Here is a 20,232-nt window from a genome sequence, read left to right as displayed (position 1 = left end):
ACCGTAGTAATGACGTCCTTTACAGCCTTGGGACAAAGAGTTAGATTCATCCTCAAAACCATTTCATGATCCACATAATTGCCGATGGCACCGCTGTCGACGTAAGCTTCAATTGCATGTAATCGATCCGGATTATCAGGGCTAATGAGGACCATAGGTATCACGAAATGCGAGGTCACGGAACTGGTTTTCACGCTCGGCAAGAGGACCTCTATTCTTGTCGGGCGAGGTCGTTTCCCTGCTCAGAGTTTGTAACTTTGGTAACTGCAGCTCCTACTGCCTTCTTGGCAGGTTTCACCGGACAGTCTCGAAGAAAGTGCCCTGAGTTTCCGCAATATAGGCATAATTGCAACTGTTTCCTCCTTTCCCGCTCCCTTTGTGTTAGAGGACCTTTCAGACCCCCTATTTGCATGGGTTCCCCGGAGTCTACTCCTTTGGAAGGAGTTGGCGGTTTGGAAAATACTCGAGCATCAAACTTGGAACGATCGGCCTTCCTGTTCTGCAGCCTGTGATCTATTTGAACGACCAAGTCTATATAATCCGAACAGTCTTGTGGGGGATTCACTACTTGGGCTAAAACGTCTTTGAGCTCTCCACGTAGACCTCTATAAAACAGCGTAATCCTTTTGTCCTCAGGCCATTGAGTTTCCACTATTAGTCTATTGAAAGATGCAATATAAGCCAAAAGGTCTTGATTACCCTGTCGCAACGAAAGAAGCTCATTGTCCAAGGCCTGCCCCTGTGAATGTCTTGCGAACAGTTTTTCCATACTAAGCTGAAAGGCTTGAAAATCATGGAGAACCGGATCATCTTGATTAACTAGAGGGATCGACCAGTCTGCCGCATTGCCACTAAGGCACGAAAGTACAAAAGCTACTTTTGCTTGATCAGTTGGAAAGGCTGCTGGCCGGCATAAGAAGTGCAACCGGCACCGATTGATAAATACTGCAAACCTCTTTGGGTCACCAGAAAATCGTTCGGGCGGAGCCAGAGGTACATTCCCAGGTAGGTTGATCTGCACTGGATTCATAGAGGATGTTGAAGGAAGATTTGCCCCTGATGCGGGTAACGGGGTCTGTCCGGCTTGTGACTGTAGCACTTGTCTAGCAAGATTGTCTGTTCTCTCCTTGGAAATAATGAGTTCCCTTCTTAGAGCATTCGTTTCCTGACGAGCTGCATGCACTTCTGCCCTTAGTTCCCCAAGTAACCGGGCTAGGGGGTCAGTATCCGAGGTTTCCATAGCGCCTGGGCGAGAGTTTTGCGGTAGGCTTTGCGTTCTGTAACGCTCACCTGATTCTCGCAGAGGCGCCGGTCTTGACTGGGCGACTACCGTATCTTCAAAGGTGATGTGTAGCACCCGGTTGGCTCTTTGGGCTGGACCTCTGTGCACTGTATGCCTGACGTGTAGAGTAAGATGTCTGCAGATAGAAAATATGGGGTTAATGAACTGGGGTTATTGGGGTGTCCCTATCTCTTTCCTCTTCTCCTCTCCTGTAGACCCCCAAAGGTTAACGCTCTCACCTTAGGTAAGTGAATGCCGAGCTCTCCATCTGCCTCGGGGCAGGGTGCTGTAACCAGTTTCTTCACTGGATAGGTAGCGCAGGCCTCTTGACTTCAGAGGACTGCTGTCCGTCGTTTACTGCACGAACGGTAGGTTTCGAGTCATTCAAATGTCTTTAAAGTCTTTAGTAATGATGTCTCTTGTTTTGCAGGGTTCCGGCGATGGCGGATGACGGGCTGAAGTGAGTTGAAGATGGAGCCCGTGTGATGAATAGAAGCGCCTGGAAGCACGTAAGTAAGCGCTTGTTGCCTGCTTTACTATGCGCTCTAACTGTCTTTTTATTTTGCAGGTACGAGTTCGGAGCGGCTGCAGGGTGCCGGAATACCCACTGGATTAGATGTGGAAAGGAGTAATGGCACGTGAGTATTAAAGTTCCCCAATGTCTTTAAACGCACCTTGTTTTGTCTTTCAGATGCGGGATGCAGCGCCGAAGGCCTCCGGAGCGTACGAAAAGTAGGTAAGCCTTTGCCTTTCAGATGCCGGAATGCTAACCTGTTCTTTCTTGTCTTTATAGGTGTTGCTGAAGACTGGATTCAGGATGGTAAGCCTTTGCCTTTCAGATGCCGGAATGCTAACCTGTTCTTTCTTGTCTTTATAGGTGTTGCTGAAGACTGGATTCAGGATGGTAAGCCTTTTTCCTTAGGCCCAGGACCGGATGCAGAAGACACGATGAGCGTTCTGCTGCAGAGGTTGCAGAATAACGCAAAGCAAGATTCATCCACCGGGTGTGGTTTAAATAGCCTCCTGTAGTGCTTAGGTGTCTCCTTCCACAGCCACGCCTAAGTAAGAAAAGAGTTCCTGGTAAGAAAAGAGTTCCTGCCTTCCAGAAGAGTTCCAGTGTTCTGAATCTAGGGAGTGGCTCCAGCCCCACCCAACAGGAAAAGTAGTTCCAAACAGAAGAGGATCAGAGGCTCAACTGGCAGGCAAGTAAGCAGCATGGTCTGCTGAAGGTAAGTCCACCCAAGCATTATGAGCCCGGCGTTTCCAGCGCTGGGACTGGGCATATTTATGAGCCTGGTGCCACTGGCGCCAGGACTGGGTCCAAAAGGTCCCAATTGGGACTGGTTGGCACTCGGAACCTGGGTTATGGATCTGCTTCCAAGGGAGTTGGGAAAACCCTGACCTTTTGGAAGCAGAGATCATGACGGGTGGTGGACTAGCTATTATTGCCAAAATGAATCTAGACATGAGAATATCATCCTTGCATAATTTGCAATCTTGCGAAGCTATGTCAATTAAAATACCTACAGCTAACTCTCAAACACTAAACATCCACCTCATATATAGACCTCCTGGCCCCATCAATACCTTTATTGAAGACATGTCCACGATTCTTTCAGAAAACGTAAAGGAGACCTGCCAAACTTTACTGCTAGGAGACCTTAACTTAGGCTTTAATGACACTAATGACCAACATGCCACTGCAGCGGCCATTACCTTGACATAACTCGGTTTCACCCAAAGAGTGAACGTACCAACTCACAATAAAGGGAGCGCTCTTGACTGGGTTGCAGATTATAATGGTAAGATCTCTACCTCCTCCATCTCACCCCAAATTTGGACGGATCACTACCTGATATATTTTACACTAGCCAGTAAAAGACCTAATCCACAGCCACCTCATGCCCTCCCTACACTTACTAGAAATAAGAAGAATAGCACAGCAGACAAACTCCTTACCTGACAATATGGATCCTAGCCGCCTAGTCGAAGTATATAATGATCAAATATTTGGATAATATTACCCCGCTAAAATAGTAAACCTAAAAGCCACCTCAACAACTGGTTTACCCCTCACTTAAAAAACCTAAGACTAGCCAAAAAAAAATGTGAAATTGCCTGGAAACTTCATCCCACTGCAGAAAATAAACTAAAGCTAATCAATATTTCATCCCAATACAAGAAGGATATCCTCCTGGCCAAACAAGAAACCTACAACAATAGAATCACACAATCAAACTGCAGTATGAAGGAGCTCTTTACTATCTTAAAAGAATTAGAAAATCCCATCATTTCCCAAGACAATTGTGTCAAAGACAAAACTTGGTGCTCGGATATTCAGCATGCGCTACCTAACAATGTTTTGAACCTTCAAAACAAAATAGCTTTAAAGAAAGCATCACTAGACTCTACCACTCCAGCCAACAAAAGAGCAACACTAGCAACACCCAAAATTGAACCTATCACCCAATTCCACTTCTCCAAAGTCTCTATTATAGAGGTTGAGAAAGTTATACTAGGCCTTAAACCTTCTAATTGTAAGGGTGACCAATGGCCAGCACAACTGATCAAGGACGCTGGTAGGGATCTAGCACCGTTCATTACCAAACTCATCAATGCCTCCTTCACATCTGGCACAATACCTAGTAACCTGAAGGAATCTTGGGTACTCCCACTCCTCAAGAAGCAAACACTAGACCCTTCTATACCGACCAACTACAGGACTATCACCACTGTGCCATTCCTGCTGAAAATCTTAGATAAGGTTGCATATATTCAAATTCAGAACTTCTTAGAACTCAATCAACTATTAGGCTCCTGTCAATCTGGTTTCCAACCATTACATGGCACTGAAACAGCACTCATTGACCTCAAGGCCCAAATAGACAAACTAAGAGATAATGGAAAACCTGCACTACTCCTCCTACTCGACTTGTCGGCGGCTTTTGACTTAGTGGATCACAATGTCTTATGTAGCCACTTGGATTCAGCTTCCCATTTCTCTAGCAAGGCAATAGCGTGGATACAATCGTTCCTCAGCAACCGAACCATAAGGGTTTTCTTGCCATCTGCTGCGGACCCCATCCCTATCACCTGCGGGGTCGCCCCAGGGTTCGTGCATTTCTCTAACACTGTATAATATTTTCACCAGCCCCTGTTTGATGATTTGGACCATCTGGGTATCACCTACACCAATTATGCAGACGATAACCAGATCCTCCTACCACTCACAGGAGACTATAGCAAGGTTCTAGCATTGGTGAATGGAATCTACAGCATCATTCAGGCATGGACGGCCACTCATGGCCTCTTTCTGAACGATGCCAAAACAGAGCTGCTTATCCTGGGAACCGCATCTCTGCTCACCAGACTTGGCAAGGAATACTACTCCTTCATTATCGATGGGAACCTCATTAAGGTTGCCAAATAAGTAAAAACTTTAGGATTTTACTTAGACGCTACCTTAACATTCACCAAACAGGTAAACACCCTAGCCTTCTCTACAGTTTACACATGCAAACTAATCAGAGCTGGCAAACAATCCCTCTCATCCAACAGCTGCATGATCTTAGCCAGAGCCCTCATTCTATCCAAACTAGATCACTGCAACGCCCTATATATCAGAACGACTAAACGTATTATTAACAAAATACAGACACTCCAAAATAATGCCCTTAGAGCGGCACTCAGTATCTCTAAAAGAGAACATATCTCTGAAAAAAGAAGGAAGTACAAGGGGCTATCCACCCAAGAGAAAATCAGACTTAAATCAGGATCCCTTATCCACAAATGTCTAAACAATAAAGCACCACGATATTTAATAGAAAAAATTCAACTAGACCCACAAGACTAGCGAGTTCCAACTGCCTTCAAGTGCCTCGCTTTAAACTATCCACCATTGGGGCACCAGCTTCCCAGTCAAAGCAGCCCAACTGTGGAACTCACTACCAACCACACTTAGAATGGACCAAACTTTTACCAAATTTAGGAAAAATCTGATCACATGGCTCCTAGAGAATGATGATAAGTGAACCTGTATAAAATGACCATATCTGTAAATAACTGTACATTTTCCTGTATATAGATTGTCTATATATTCTTTACCACTGTATAGTCGCAACCTCTGTTTCTGTAGGTACCTTTAGCTAATGGGTCCTAGATTTGATGTTCGTCTTATACTTTGTATCCAATGTAACCAATGTGACATGTGTACTAAGCTCTATGACTTCTTACTTTTGCCTGCGCCCTGATACCTTTGGGCCTGGTGCACATAATAAATATTAAACAAACAAACAAACAAACAAACAAACCCAGTTTGCAGTGTTCTGCAGGCTTCTTTTAGCATATATATCTAAAGAACTACCTAGCTTTTTAAAAATTATATTTTATTCTGACATAATTAATGCAAACTTTACACACCCATTTACAACAGAATATAAACATTCATGAATCAATTCATCTTAAACAGCTATTATAAAAATCACATCAATTCATATAAAACAAAAAATCATTATTCACTAGATTTCATACACCCAATTTATATTAACTTCCTTAAAATATTTCATAAAGGTTTCATTTGCTTAGTTTCATATTTGATTCTTTAAGTTAAATTTTAAGCAACAAATCCCAAAATTAAATTATCGGATTCATTATTGTACACAAAACTACCTATATGCAGATTATACAAATCATTTCGTTTTTATTGTAAAGATCATTTTGTTTTCCACACGCTTTCAATTAATGTCTACTAGTTCTCAAGACATCTGTTTGCATGCATACATGGCAGGTTCGTTTGTACCCCTGCTCTTTACCCTGAAGCAGTCAAGCATGGAAGAACATTAAGGAGTAATAGCAAAGATGTGTGCCTAGAAACATACGAAGGAGATTTCAAAAGATATATTTTGGGCTCACCAAATTCATAAGTAGTGATGATATATTCTTGTGTATTTCTCAGTGTTTCAATCGCAAGTATGTTTTGTGTACAGTCCTACTGTTTTACTTTGATGATGAGCACCGTTTTGATAGTTTCAAAATATAGGTTGTTGCTATAGTCAGGTTTCAAATTAGATTTAGATAATAGAGAATAATTTCTGATACTTTCCTTCCATCCCCAAAATCAACCTGCACTCTACATGTCAAAATCCCACCATCTGGAACCACACGTGTTCAGTTCCACAAAAGCCATTGTGATACTGGATCCCTCAGTATCCTTTGTGACTCATATTAACTCCACCCACTCTAGTGACTAGTCCACACTCTCTAGTGGCTACTACCCATTAAATCTACTGTGCTACAGAAAACCATTCCTCTCACATCCCCACATCTCACATCCCCACTTTCACAAGGCAAGAAAGTCCAGATTGGAATGTTGCAGCATCATTCTTGAAGGCTCAAACTCCAAACTCTTGAACAAGATGCATATTATTCGGAACTCAGTGACCAGGCACATTGCTGACACCTCCCAGCAAGCTGACATTCACCCATCCCTTCAATCACTTCACTCGCGGCCAGTGAGATAATGATAAACATTTAAGGTCCAGGTGTTAATACCAAAGCAATCAATGGAATGTCTCCTGATGACCTATCCAACCAGATCTCTTTTTAAAAATAATCCAGACACCCTTGTTCCAATTAAGAATGTTGGAAGCGGCTGTGGCGTGCAAAGTGCGGCTTGATGTTGACTCACTAGGTGCTTTCCTCTAGCCTCCAGGAGATAAAGCTTGTTTCTGCCGAAAGGATCTGCAGGTTGCTGGTCTGTGTTGTGAACCATGAATCATAGATGGTAAATCGCCCGAGACTGCTGAAAACTGCTGAGGCTGAGACTGAGGAACTTGTGCAGTGCCATCGTCATAACTGCCTTAAAGCACTGTCTGCCTGCCACTCCTGAAGCTAGAAATAATGTGGTAGGTGAAGAGTTTCTTCACGGGTGCAGTGAGCGGCAAGTGCAGTAAGGGTCCTCTTGGTCCTCTTTGGGAATAGCTAAACCCATCCCTCAGCTGGTTACCATAGCAAGTCCCAGCCTAAAAGCTAGCTGATAATTAATCAGTTCTGAAGCATGTTTCTGCCTTGAATAACTTTAAGGAAATATGTGTATAATTACTGTGTGCCCCTTGCACACCACTGTATCCTCTATGTGTAAACATTGTCAATTTCTTGCTTTTATTTCTCATAAAATGGTTTAAATATGATGTAATATTGACCACTCAAGCAGTACTAACACATCATTGATGCAGACGTTGGTTGTTTGTCCTAGTACTGTATTAATGACTATGCCATGTGTACTGTTTTCATTTGATGAAGCATGAATACCATAGATGTTTGCCCATTGTCTGGGCATCATTTGCCGAATAAAACAGCTTTGTTGAGCGTAAAATTGTTGCCTCAAGATATGTGCATGGATTAAAACCACAAGCAAATTATTCCACTATGGGATACTTAGCTTACTTTTGAAGTTTGAATACGTACAATGCAGTAGACATACAAATAGGATAATAGTGTCAACAAATTGATATGTGGTTGGAGACCCCCCTTTGTTATTCAAGTGCAGTAAGAGCAGCAAGAGTGGTAAGAGCTGCAGCAGCAACAGGCAAAGCCCTATTTTTGGGAGATGGCTCAGTGATTTAACACTGTTTATCCTTATCCTGGATAACTTGATAACGTGATAACCAGCCCCTTCCCGACCTCAATGCCTACTAATAACTGCTGGGTCTTCCTTTAAGTGGGGTTCGCAGAAATTACACTTGACACTTGGTTGACTGATCAGTGTCGGAAGCGGCTGTTTTGAGTGATTTTCTTTTCTTTAACTCTTTTTTTTCACTAATTGCAGTGCGGCTTGACACGTAAGGTCTTCTCCTCACCTACCCTCTAGCCCCCTATTTGCTCGCACAAAGCTGCCAAGTCGTTGCCAAAGGCTGCAGGGGGCTTTAGAGGCCTGTAGGGGGCTGCTACCGAGCTTTCGATCAGAGTAGTGGAGCAGCCTCATAGTTTACAGCACAGAAAGCAGCTGCGACTTTTGCAGCAAGTAGTAGGTAGCAACAGTCGAGCCAAAGTACTGATCACAAGAGGGAAATAGAGATATATCGGGGGCACACACATCCAACGAGTCAAAGGAACTAAAGAGCTAAGAGCTAAAGCTAAAGCTACCTCATAAATCAATGTAAGTACTGATACTGTGGGGCCCCAGAAATATTGAGTTGTGTATTCGCCCCAATAAGAAAGTCCAAAGCAGAGACAGGAGACAAGGGGACAAGAGATAAGGGATAGACCTGATGCTACCAGCCCCCAAGTGCAAAAAGGAAGTAAGACCTGGGCAGAAAGATCCGCTTCCGATTCAGTGGAAAATGGGGAAACCCCTAAAATCAGGCTATGATTAAATGGGCATTGTCAAGTGCAGACCTAAACCAGACAGCGAGTAAAAGAACATCGCCAAGACCAATTGAGAACGCTGCCGTGTCAGAAATTGGACGAATGGTTACTCTGTCAAATGTTGCTCTGCTGGCAAGTTTGACAAGTTTGGCGAGTCTGGTATGTTCTTTAGAGTTCACCCCACACAGCGACAGTAAATCGAAAGATCCCACGGGAATGAATAGTCAAATGGCAATGCAGTGTGAAATGATCCCAGAGGTGCAAACAGAGGTGCAAGTTGAAACCATCCATCCTCAGAAAGAGGCAGCAACAGATGAGCTGCTCAGTGTGGAGGGGCAGGGAAAAGGGATACAAGAGCTCAACTCTGGGGTAATCAGAAGAGAGAGTTTAACAAGTGTGTCTCTCTGGAAAGAGGGTCGCTCTGACAGATCAATCCTAAGGGCTTTGGAACGCTTAATAAACCGCCTTTACGAGGAAACCTGCACAGGATAGAGAAGTGAACTATCGAGTTTAGAGGTGAACAAGGCAACATCAGTGGAAGTAATAGAAGAAGAGCTCCAAGAAGAGGAAAATGATGAGGAAGACACAGGCCAGAAGGACCTTACATCTCAGTCAGAAAGAGATGGAGAGATACTATTGAATGTACTCTCCAGGGGTAAAGAAGCGGATGAGTCTGACGTGTTTGAAAACAACTAATGGCAGAAACAAAGAAACTATAACTTTACCCCGACCCCTGAGATTTCCTCAATTTCTGTTGACCCTATGGATGAGGTGGCAGAGGTGGCAAAGGTGGTAGCCCTGCATCCGATTATAGGCGAGGCAGCCTCATTTGGGGTGTCAGGTAACTATGTAATGGGAGACTCAATTATAGAAGATCCCAGTACCAACAAGCTAAAGGAGGTGCATTCCAACCCAGCCCCAAGACAGAATTCATATGTAAAAGTGAAAAAGAGACTGACACATATAGAGAGAATGTTGGAAGAGATAAAGACTGATTTAAGAAATCTCAAAGAGGAAAAGGGACACCTCGGATATTTGCCTCGTTATGTCAGTAGGAACAATAGAAAAACTGGTGTCCTTGATCAAGCACTCGTCTAACGCTATGGGGATAAAAACTTGGTTCAACGGCGGTGTGCCTGCACCCGACGAGATGAAAATGGGACACGTAGCTAGCGAGTTTCATGTGAGATTTAAGAAGTATAAGCAGGCCAAGAATGAAAGGATTGAAAAAATAATAGACTTGGAGGATGATTATTCCCTACTCATAAATCCTTCTACAGACTCAGAGACAATAACAAAGCGGACCACTTTGCAAAGGAAGCAAGAACAAAGAAAGAAGAAACAACAACAACTGATGCAAATAGCCTAAAAGCCCCTCTAAACAAAAATAGTGAGAGTACTCAAATGGAACAAATACAAACGACAAACCTAATTCAGAAAGTGTGACAAGACGGTCTATAATGAGAAAAGATAAAGCTGTGGTTGAGGTAGAACCAGATATAATAAACACCACACCGCCTGTGTAGTACTCAAGTCTAGTACTGAGCAGGTAGATCCATTAGCAGATTGGAGGTTGCTAAATCTGATTTTCACGCTCAGATGGAAAACACATGGAAATACAGACTCCTACAAAAGGTGTCTGATCGCTGCAATCTGGGAGGTAATGGAGGTGTCGGATGTTTCCTTTTAAGAATCTTACTTGTACAAGAATTTTCCCTGATTGTATGTATTGCAGCAGATAGAATGTCAGATTCAGTTTTACTAACCCAGATTTACGCTAATGTCTAATTTTATGTAGGGAAGCTCTAGAACAAAGATGGATTATATTCTACCTAGATGTTAAAGCAAAGATATGCCATATGCATGATGCCTGGGTTACAAATGTGGTTCCAGATATAACTATTAAAGGAAATGAAGAAGAGGATGCCTTTAACCCCGATTTATTACCAATGAAAGAACCTGCTGGCAGTGTGATTAGGGGAACTTCAAAAGGTGAGTTAAACATAAGTAGGTCTGTAACCAAGACAAAGCTATCAAAGAAAGTTCAAGATAAGGTGTACAAAAGTGTTTGCTTCCAGAAACCACTGCAGCTTTAGCCCAAATTAAAGAAAGGGGGCAAAAAAAAAGACATAACTTGGCTAAATCAGTTGGCTCCTTAAATTTAATGTTGGAACATAGCAGGGTTTACCAACAAGGAATGGGATGAAGATTGGCTAGAGTATGTGCATAAGTTTGATATCATTAACCTCCAGGAAACATGGCTGAAGGAGGGGATAACCTTACCAGGTTATTCCACCTACACAATACACGCTGAGGAAAGTAAGAGGGGTCGTAGAAAGGGTGGGTTGGCCATTTTAATAGGCAAACATGTGCCTTGGATGGTAGAAAAATAATACTTCAAACCATTTAGCATTTAGAGGAGAAGTCAGGAGAACAATTGTTCATTGTAAATATATATAACCCCCCGCAAAATGGATGAAAGTTCCTACAGGGACAAAAAGACATCTTGGGCTCCTTGTCATAGAAGAAGGTATCGCCGGGGTTGATAATGATAGGCAATTTTAATGTTAAATTAGGCCCACATCTCAAGGGAAAGAATGATAATAGAGAATTGGAGGAGATCAGTGCAATTCCAAGATGAACGGGAGCAAATGCCACGCTGATAGCAGGGGTTACCTTCTGGATATTTCTATGACTAAACATGCATTGGTGGAATTAAATGGTAGGCACAATGGTGATGTACCATCCAAACGCACTTTAAAAAAAGGAGCAAATCACTCTTTGATCGATGATGTGTTGATTGATAGTTACCTCTATAGATCAATAACAAAATTTGAGGTGGCACAGAGGAATGAGAGTGATAATTTTCCTTTGGAGCTCATAATATCATGGCCCAGATATACGAACACCTGTACCCAAAAACCTAGTCTAGAAAATGACAGTTATAATCACAGGTTAACCCAAGCAGAAACAAAAGAAATCTCAAAGCATGAAATTATAAATCATGGACCCCGAAAGGTGTTGAATAGTGGGGTGAATAACAAAGAATGTATTGCTCTGAGGAGTTACAGGAAAACTTCCTAAAGATAATTAAATGCAAGGCTATGGTAAACCGTCTCCTGGTCAATAACAAGACGAATGCTCCACGGTTCGATGACCAATGGAAGAGAAGCAAGAGTGATTTAAATTTGCTTGTTGAAAATACCAAAATGAATGCAGGACAGAAGCACCAGGCCAAAGGCACGTCTCAGACAGAAAAAGATTGAGTATATCAAAAAGCAATGGGATCTATTGTAAGAAGCACTGGCAACAAAAAACTCCAAGTTGTTTTGGGCATTAGTGGCAAAGGGCTGCAAGAACCTGGGAGAGAATGATCAGAATTCGATATATCTGCATAAATGGGTAGACCCTTATAGGTGTTTGTTTAAGGGCGATTGTGCAGCTCTGACCAGTAGTGTGATCCCTTATCAGAGAAGTGAGATAAGATTCACAGAAGGGGAAATTAGAGAGAGTTAATTAAGAGTTTTAAACTGGGGAAAGCATCAGGTCCAGACAAACTTTACCAAGACCTGTTTATTTATTTGACTGACCGGTGGGCACCGATTTGTAAAAACGTTTTTAAAGCTATATGTTTATCAGGCAGCTAGCCCAAATCATGGAGACATAGTGTGATTATACCGATATTTACAAAGGGCAATAACAGAGATCCCCAATGTTACAGACCAATATGACTATTGGATGCCTCTTATACATTATTTGCAAAATTATTGTATATGAGAATAGAGAACTCGACTCGGGAAAAACAGTTGCTCACTGATAATCAAGCAGGGTTTAGAGCAGGATATAGTATGATCAATCATTGTTTTACTCTTCACACTCTAAGAGAGAAGTATTGTAAAGTTAGAGAGGGCCTTTTATATGCATCCTTTTTAGATTTAGAAAACACTTCTGAATATGACACAGTAGCGTCTGTTTGAATAGGAAGGAAATGCACATGCACAGAAACTTTTCCAATAAAGGAAGGAGTTAACAGGGATGCCCCTTATGCTCCCTTTTGTGTATTCTGTATCTATCTGATTTTGATCCCTATGCTGCAGGTAGGAAATTTTGCCCCCCCAAATTGATGTCAGTGCCACTCAGTATTTTAATGTATGCTGACGACGCTGTGATCTTGGTTTTAATACTGGCAGAGCTCCAGCAAGAATTAAATTATGCAGAGGAGTATTTGTTTAGACACACGCTAAAAATAAATAAGGTCAAATCTAAGATCATAGTGTTTGGGAAAAAGGTGAAACATGCAAGTGGCGAATAAAGAATTCCACTCTAGAAATCGTGAGAGACTAATCCTATTTGTGCTGAATATTTATCTTTAATGTTGAGTGGTCAGCACATATAAAGAATATAGTAGAAAAATGGGGAGTAGCCTCAAAGGGACCATGAGATTCTATTACCTATATGGTGCTAGAAGACTAGATAAATGTTTGCAGGTTTATTCAGTAAAAGTGAAAACTATGGTTATCTATGGTAGCAAGGTTTCAGACTATTGAGACTGCCGCAAGCTTGACATCACTCAGAATCGGTTCCTTAGGCAGATTACAGATTTACTCCCAGGGGGACCAACAAGTGCATTAAGACAAGAGCTGGGGATTCCAACTATTAACTTAGACACCAGATAAGAAATGCAAACTACTGTGTAAAGAATAAGCAGTGGCCTTCAGTTTATAAAAATGTAGATATAGCCATATCTGAAATGATAATAGAGCAGTCAAAATAGAGATCGCACCAAGGAGTTCTAAAATTGTGTAGACAATCGTCTGTCGAAAATGATTGTTAGGCACCACAGCCAATGACAAAAAATATGCTGGGAAAGGTTATATGGAGAAAAGCGTACCAATGGGGAAACGAGACAGAAAAACAAGAAATGGGAAATCTTCCTTCTCTTACACTGTATTTGGAAAATAGAGTAACACAGGAGAGATTGTGAAGGTAGCCTCCCCAATCTGGAGAAGATGGGTATTACTTGTTAGGTTAAATCTCCTAGACAACAAGCTAAATGGAAATATGTGGATGTGAGATGCAAATGTACAATGCATTGCGAGGAAGACATGGTCCACTTTTTGTTGATATGTCCACAATTTTTAGAACTATGAAGAAGATTTTTATCACTGTGTTTTAAAGCTAACGGAAAAAGGACATGCAAAGCTGCATTATGAATTGTGACGAAGAATGCTTTTTATGTAATTTTGTTGAACTTTTGATAAGAATTGGTAATTTTAATCAATGATAAGTGTAGTACTTTTTCTGGTTATAAATGGAGAGTGCATTGGGTTTCAGAGAGTTTCAAATGTATTGATTTTAGATGATTGTTAAATAGGTTTCCAATACATGTTTTAATGTCTTGTTAACTTTTATCAATGGAGAAATCCAAAATAAAATTGATTGATTGATTAGAACTTGTGAGATCCTGCCAATTTCAAATCGTCTTAAATGGGATGTAGAAGATTTTCAGTCCAAGGAGATTTTCTTTGGAACTCCATCCACAATTTATTTTAGACTTGTCCAATTTTGACCAATTCTATTGTAGACCTTGCTCTTCGCCCAATCATTCCACTATCTCTCGTTATTTTCTTGACCCATCTTGCCAGGTGTCCTTAGGCTTCACCGCAGGAAGTGCACCATTCAAAACTTCAAAATAAAATAATAAATCTGTTCAATCAGAGACTGTTCTGATAAGCAACTGTACTAGCCAAAATGAAAATGCTGATTGAATGAGAATGTTGGCAGTGGACTAGTAGTGCTGCAAAATAATGAACATCACCCGTTTCTGTGATGTTAAGTTTTGAGCTAGATTTATAGACAACAGCAACCCAACCTCTGAAACATCAGAGGTGGAGTTTGTTAACAACAACGTATTCAGAGGGAAAAGTAAGTGAAATACTGCACTTAGTAGTGTTTAAGCATTTAGTCAGATTTGCATGACAAATAGCATATCAGGCAGTGAGAAATCAAATTAAGTAAATATGTAGAAAGCATGCTTTGACATGAGTACAACATATTAGATTGCAGAGACACTAGTCAAAGTGCAATGATCTCAGAAAAATAACAGAATAGGCGGTAGGGTGGATAAACCACAGTAAATATCCATAGCGCAACCATGGTGCTGCTGGGCACTGATAGGCTTGCCTTCGTCAAGGCTCATCCAGCAGCACCCACAGTGTGCCTCATTTATGGAAACAAGTGACATCAACACTGATAACACCCAATGTCTTTCAAAAGGCTACAATGACCTACATTTGTTTATATAGTGGGAAATCCGATTAGGAATGACTGCTTGAAATCTCTGCATAACCCAATGAAAGCTGAAATGTATGTAGAGCTATGATTCGCCTTTCCTTTGAAATATTTAACCATTTTCAAACGGTGCTTGGGTGGTTCATCAGAGCTAACCTTACACGACTTACTCAAGTGTAATAGTGTTAATATGTTTATTTTATCACAGTATTCAATTGTCCAAACCTGACACATGTTTGGAGCTATTGGCTCTTCTTCAGGGCTGTCAAATGTCAGAGAGTGTTAATAAATAATAATTCAAACTTCATATGTTTCCATGTACCTAAATCCTCTTTTTTGGATTCCCTTCTTTAACACATTGCGTACCTTAGGCCAAAGTAGTTTAATTGATTGACTATAAATGGGATGTGCATTTTCAGTATCTAGGATCTTCTCTTTGTCATTGAATGAAAACAATTACTTTCTGTCACAATGAGGGTTCTGTTTGATTTCTCCTGACATTAATAGTTGTCAGTTTACCATTGTCTCGTTGCTCCAAGCCAATTGTAACGCTTAAATGGGAAACTGACTAAAAGAAGATTCAGGGACATGGAAACATATAGCGTTTTAATTATTATTTATTAACACAGTGATACGTTTGATAGCCCTGATGAAGAGCCAACTGTTGGTACTATAAGATCATGTGACAAATTTCAAGACAGTTCGGATGGGACTTTGTCTATGGGATAACAGCAGCGCCATGGAACAAACCCTTCAAGTTCAAAGTCAAAGCGCCCACTGGAGGTAATAGAAAATAATTAATTCTATGCCCCATTACGATAAAACGTCCCTCTCTACACAGATGTAAATTAAACCATTATCCTGCTTCAATACATATTACCCGATCCATCAAAAAGCAAATAGGTAATTTCTAGGTGAAAGACGAGCTGACCAAACCTCTCATCTACTGATGATGTTTCATTGGATCCCCAATGAAGGCCAAAGTTCACTTTGTGTTTGTGTTCTTTGTGCGCAATCACGGACAGAGACATTGAATATTTTGAGAAATGTGGGTAATTGTTTCCAGACCCAAGCATGTCCAGTCAGATAATACCCTAGATTGGATAACTAATCACTGTTTAGATGTGGAGTTCATGTCCCAGGTCACAGCAGAGAAACAATCTTCACTTTGATCTAACAGAGACCAACAAACATGCTAACTTTAGAAAGCTCTGATCACATGGCTGCAGTTCCAAGAGGAGGGATTATTCACATAGCACCTGACTTTTGTTCTGTTCCTGGTGTTCTGTTACTAGAATGACTGTGATGAATATTCACAAACAATGTATTATGATGTATAGTGACAAAATATAGATGAATCGAATGACTAATGCAGTTTTACTTTTTTACCTCAGGGCGTGTTCCAGATTTTAGATGATAACCAAAAACAAGTTCCAGATTTACAATTTTTTCTTCATTTTCATCATCTTCTCCTCTTGGATCCTAAGTATCGAAAACAAAAATGTGGATTTTGTTTAGATTACCCTGGTTTAAAACATATGTTTAACATTGTTGTGGTGGTGCAATTTATTCACGTCCTACGTAGGCCAGATGCAAAGTTAATATAGAGAGAGACTGTAGGACAAAATGAAAGCAACATGGAAGGAGCAATGGCTGGTTATATTAAATGAAAAATATTTCAGTCTTAGTAGTAATGCTTGATCACACTAATGTGAAGAAATTCGACGACATCACTTCACCCTCAAGGAACTGCAATGGCTACATCCCGAGACCTGCATAATTTTTAAATAACAGGCAAGACACCTTCATACTTTGTTGGAACACTCCCCAACTCGAAAGCCAATTAACTCCTGGGAGCTGGAAACCACACTTTCTCCTGCTATGCACAATGACTCTGGAAAAAGCAAACCCCACCAAGCAAGCTGTCCCCCTCTCTCCTGCACTTCAGGTTAGGATGAGTGCTACATAGTTAGCTATATAGTTACATAGTTACAAAGTTGCTCAAGTTATGGAGTGCTGTCCTGCAACCCACCCTCCCATTCCTTTTCTCCCCTACCACCGAGTACACTCCCCCTTCAGGGCCACCAAATAAATAGAAAAGCAACTAACAACTTTAACTGTTCTCTCTAGCTGTCATCTTGGTTTGAAGCTTTGTCAGGCAAATCAGATGTGCGTGAAAGATGCAGCCACAAATTCCCTTAAAAATAAAACCCCATTAGCACCCTGGAGGCAGGCCTGTGATGCTAATAACAAGAAACACTATTATAGGTGGAAGACTAACCTCTTCACCCCACACGCCTGTGTTTATTGGTGTGATAATGCAATCTAAGCTTTTATATAGTTGAAGAAATGTAAGAACCACCAGAGAATAGGATAAGGGAATAGTTTCTTACCTGTAACTCCATTTCTCCAGCGTTGGTATCTTTCATGGATTCACATGCTTAGAATATTCCCCGTCGTCAGACTGGGACCCCTCGGTACACATATATAGCCTTTTCCAATAGGAAAACTTCCGACACTTTTGTGTCCTATCTACGTCCTTTTAGGACCCGCCTACGCATGCTCCGTAGGCCGTCCCCGTATAATCGGCCCGCCCCCGCGGTTCCCCTTCAGATTTCGGCCCCTCCAAAGTAGGAAGGGTTACATTTATCAATGAAATACATTACATTCCGGGGAGGTTGGCGGGCGCATGTGAATCCATGAAAGATACCAACGCTGGAGAAATGGAGTTACAGGTAAGAAACTATTCCCTTCTCCAGCATTGGATCTTTCATGGATTCACATGCTTAGAATAGATTGTATAGCAGTAACACTTGAGACGGCGGTGAGAATGTAATGTAATATATCCTCAACATACTACACAATGCATATGTACAGTAGGAATAAGTTACCGCATATAACCTTACCCACCTAAAATAAACTGTCATTAAAAGGTAGACAACAGATTCTCCACAGCGTGGAGCTTACCTTACTGAAACAGATGGAGCAGGACAGCTCTTCCCATCTGTACCTCGTCCGCATGCTGCCTGGCAAGGCAGTAGTGGCGGGTAAACGTGTGGGGCACTGACCATGCCGCAGCTTGGCATATGTATGTCAACGGAATTCCTGCCCATAAAGCTGTTGAGGAGGACATCGATCTTGTAGAATGGGCTCTAGGATGCCCTTGCAGTGGCCTTCCGGCCTTAGAGTGACAAAACGCAATCGTCGATGAGACCCATCGAGCCAATCCTTGTTTAGAGATTGCTTTTCCTCTCGTCGACGGACCATATGCGACGAACAGTTGTCTAGTAGACCTGAATTCCTGTGTACGATGTAGGTAAAATTTCAGAGCCCTCTTAACATCCAGGGTATGAAGAGCTTTTTCTGCTGCCGATGATGATGTGGCAAAGAAAGTAGGGAGAACAATGGACGAGTGTTTGTGATACACTGTCAGAACTTTTGGGACGAACATAGGATTAGTTGCCAGGACTACTTTGTCCTTAAAGAATCTTAGGTATGGCGGGTCTACGACCAGCGCTTGCAGTTCCGAGATTCTTCTAGCTGATGTGATAGCAATCAAGAATGCCAACTTTCACGAAATGAATTTTATGTCGGACGTGGCCATAGGCTCAAAAGGCGGTTTCATTAAGCCTGCCAACACTGTGTTGAGACTCCAAGTCGGGGGGGAACGTTTTTCCGGGGGAAAAGCTCGAAATAAACCCCTCATGAAGTGTTTTACAAGTCTGTCGCTAAATAGAGGAGACGACTGCCTTTTCCTTGTGAACCTCGAGATGGCCGCCAGGTGCACCTTTATCGATGCGAAGTATAATCCCCTCTCCGCCAAGAGGAGCAGGTAAGGTAGAACTTGTTCCGGCATTACCGACAACGGTTGTAGGCCCTGTTGTCCCCTACACCATTCGCAGAACCGCCGCCACTTATAGTAGTAGGATTTGTTTGTAGAAGGGGATCTAGCCGCCTGCAGAATTTTTTGACAATCCTCCGAAACGTCTAAAGCACCAAACTCTAAAAAGTCAGGAGCCAGGCTGTAAGGTTGAGACTGTCCGGGTCGTGATGCCACACCGTGCCTTTGTCCCGGGATAGTAGGTTTGGGGCTTTCGGAAACCAGCGACAGGTGAAGCAGGTCAGAGAACCACGGTTGCCTTGGCCAGTATGGTGTCACTAGAATTACCCGGCAAATATATCTGCGTATCCACTGTATTGTCCTCCGTATGAGGGGGAGCGGGGGAAAAGCATAGAGGAACATGTCCGTCCATGGGAAGGAGAATGCCTCCCCCCTGGAGCCCTCTTGAGGCCATCTGCTTGCAAATTGCTCGCATTTCTTGTTGTCTTTGGTCGCGAAGGCGTCCAGAGGGGGGTGACCCCATTTCTCGAACACTTTCATCAGGTGAACTGTGTCCATTTCCCACTCGTGTATCTGGGCCATGCTTCTGCTGAGGGAGTCTGCTTGGGAGTTCCTCACTCCTGGAAGGTGATGAGCCACGATGGAAATTTTGTGCTTTAATGCCCAATGCCATGTTTTCTGGGCTTCTATGGAAAGAGTTCTTGATCGCGTCCCTCCTTGTTTCCTCAGATAAAACATGGCCGTTGTATTGTCGGTCAGTATTCGTACTCGCGAGTCCTTGATGTGTGGTAGGAATGCCTTCAAGGCCCATCGTACTGCTCTGAGTTCTAACACGTTTATGTGTAGGAGTAACTCCGTTGGAGACCAGCGACCCTGCGTTTGGAGAGCACCCATGTGAGCTCCCCATCCGGTTAGGGACGCATCCGTGACTATGGCTCGCTGAAACTCCGGCTCCTGTAGGGGTACGCCGTTGTTCAGATTGTGGAAACTCTGCCACCACTGAAGGGTCCGAAGCAGCTTGTCGTCGTCGATGGTTATCTTGTCTGACCACGATCCTTGAGCCTGCGTCCATCGGTCCGCGAGGAATTCCTGGACTGGCCTCATGAATAGGCGACAGTTTTCCACCAGATGGATGCAGGATGCCATGGCCCCTAGGACCGAAACGTATTTTCTCACTGAGATCTTGGTGTTTCACCGTAGTCGGCATGCTTGTTGATTGAGTCTTGAGGTTCTGTCGAGAGAAGGTTTCACTAGCCCTAACTGGGTCTCGAACTGTGCCCCCAGGAATACCAGCGATCTCGATGGCTGCAGAGAGGATTTTTCGAAGTTTATGGCGAATCCCAGCTGTTGTAGAAGCTGCATGGTGGCTTGTAAACTTGTGTTGGTCGACGCTGGGGAGGATCCCCTTACCAGCCAGTCGTCGAGGTATGGGTATACATGGTGGCCTTGCTTC

The 20,232-nt window shown here is 42.5% G+C and overlaps 1 protein-coding gene across 3 annotated transcripts in view; it reads right to left on the bottom strand.

The window, feature by feature from the left end:
• Positions 1-20,232, bottom strand: part of MAP3K20 (mitogen-activated protein kinase kinase kinase 20) — a 1,515,864-nt gene that overhangs the window by 271,818 nt on the left and 1,223,814 nt on the right. For all 3 annotated transcript variants that reach the window (XM_069616229.1, XM_069616231.1, XM_069616230.1), the window contains exon 16: positions 16,328-16,420. In XM_069616229.1, coding sequence (XP_069472330.1) covers positions 16,328-16,420 — 93 coding nt within the window. The remainder of the gene's footprint in view (positions 1-16,327; positions 16,421-20,232) is intronic.

Source organism: Ambystoma mexicanum, chromosome 9, assembly GCF_040938575.1.
Source record: "Ambystoma mexicanum isolate Mex_15411 chromosome 9, UKY_AmexF1_1, whole genome shotgun sequence".
NCBI lineage: Eukaryota > Metazoa > Chordata > Amphibia > Caudata > Ambystomatidae > Ambystoma > Ambystoma mexicanum.
The sequence above is the reverse complement of the archived record's forward strand: the minus strand, read 5'-3'. Positions and strand labels throughout refer to the sequence as shown.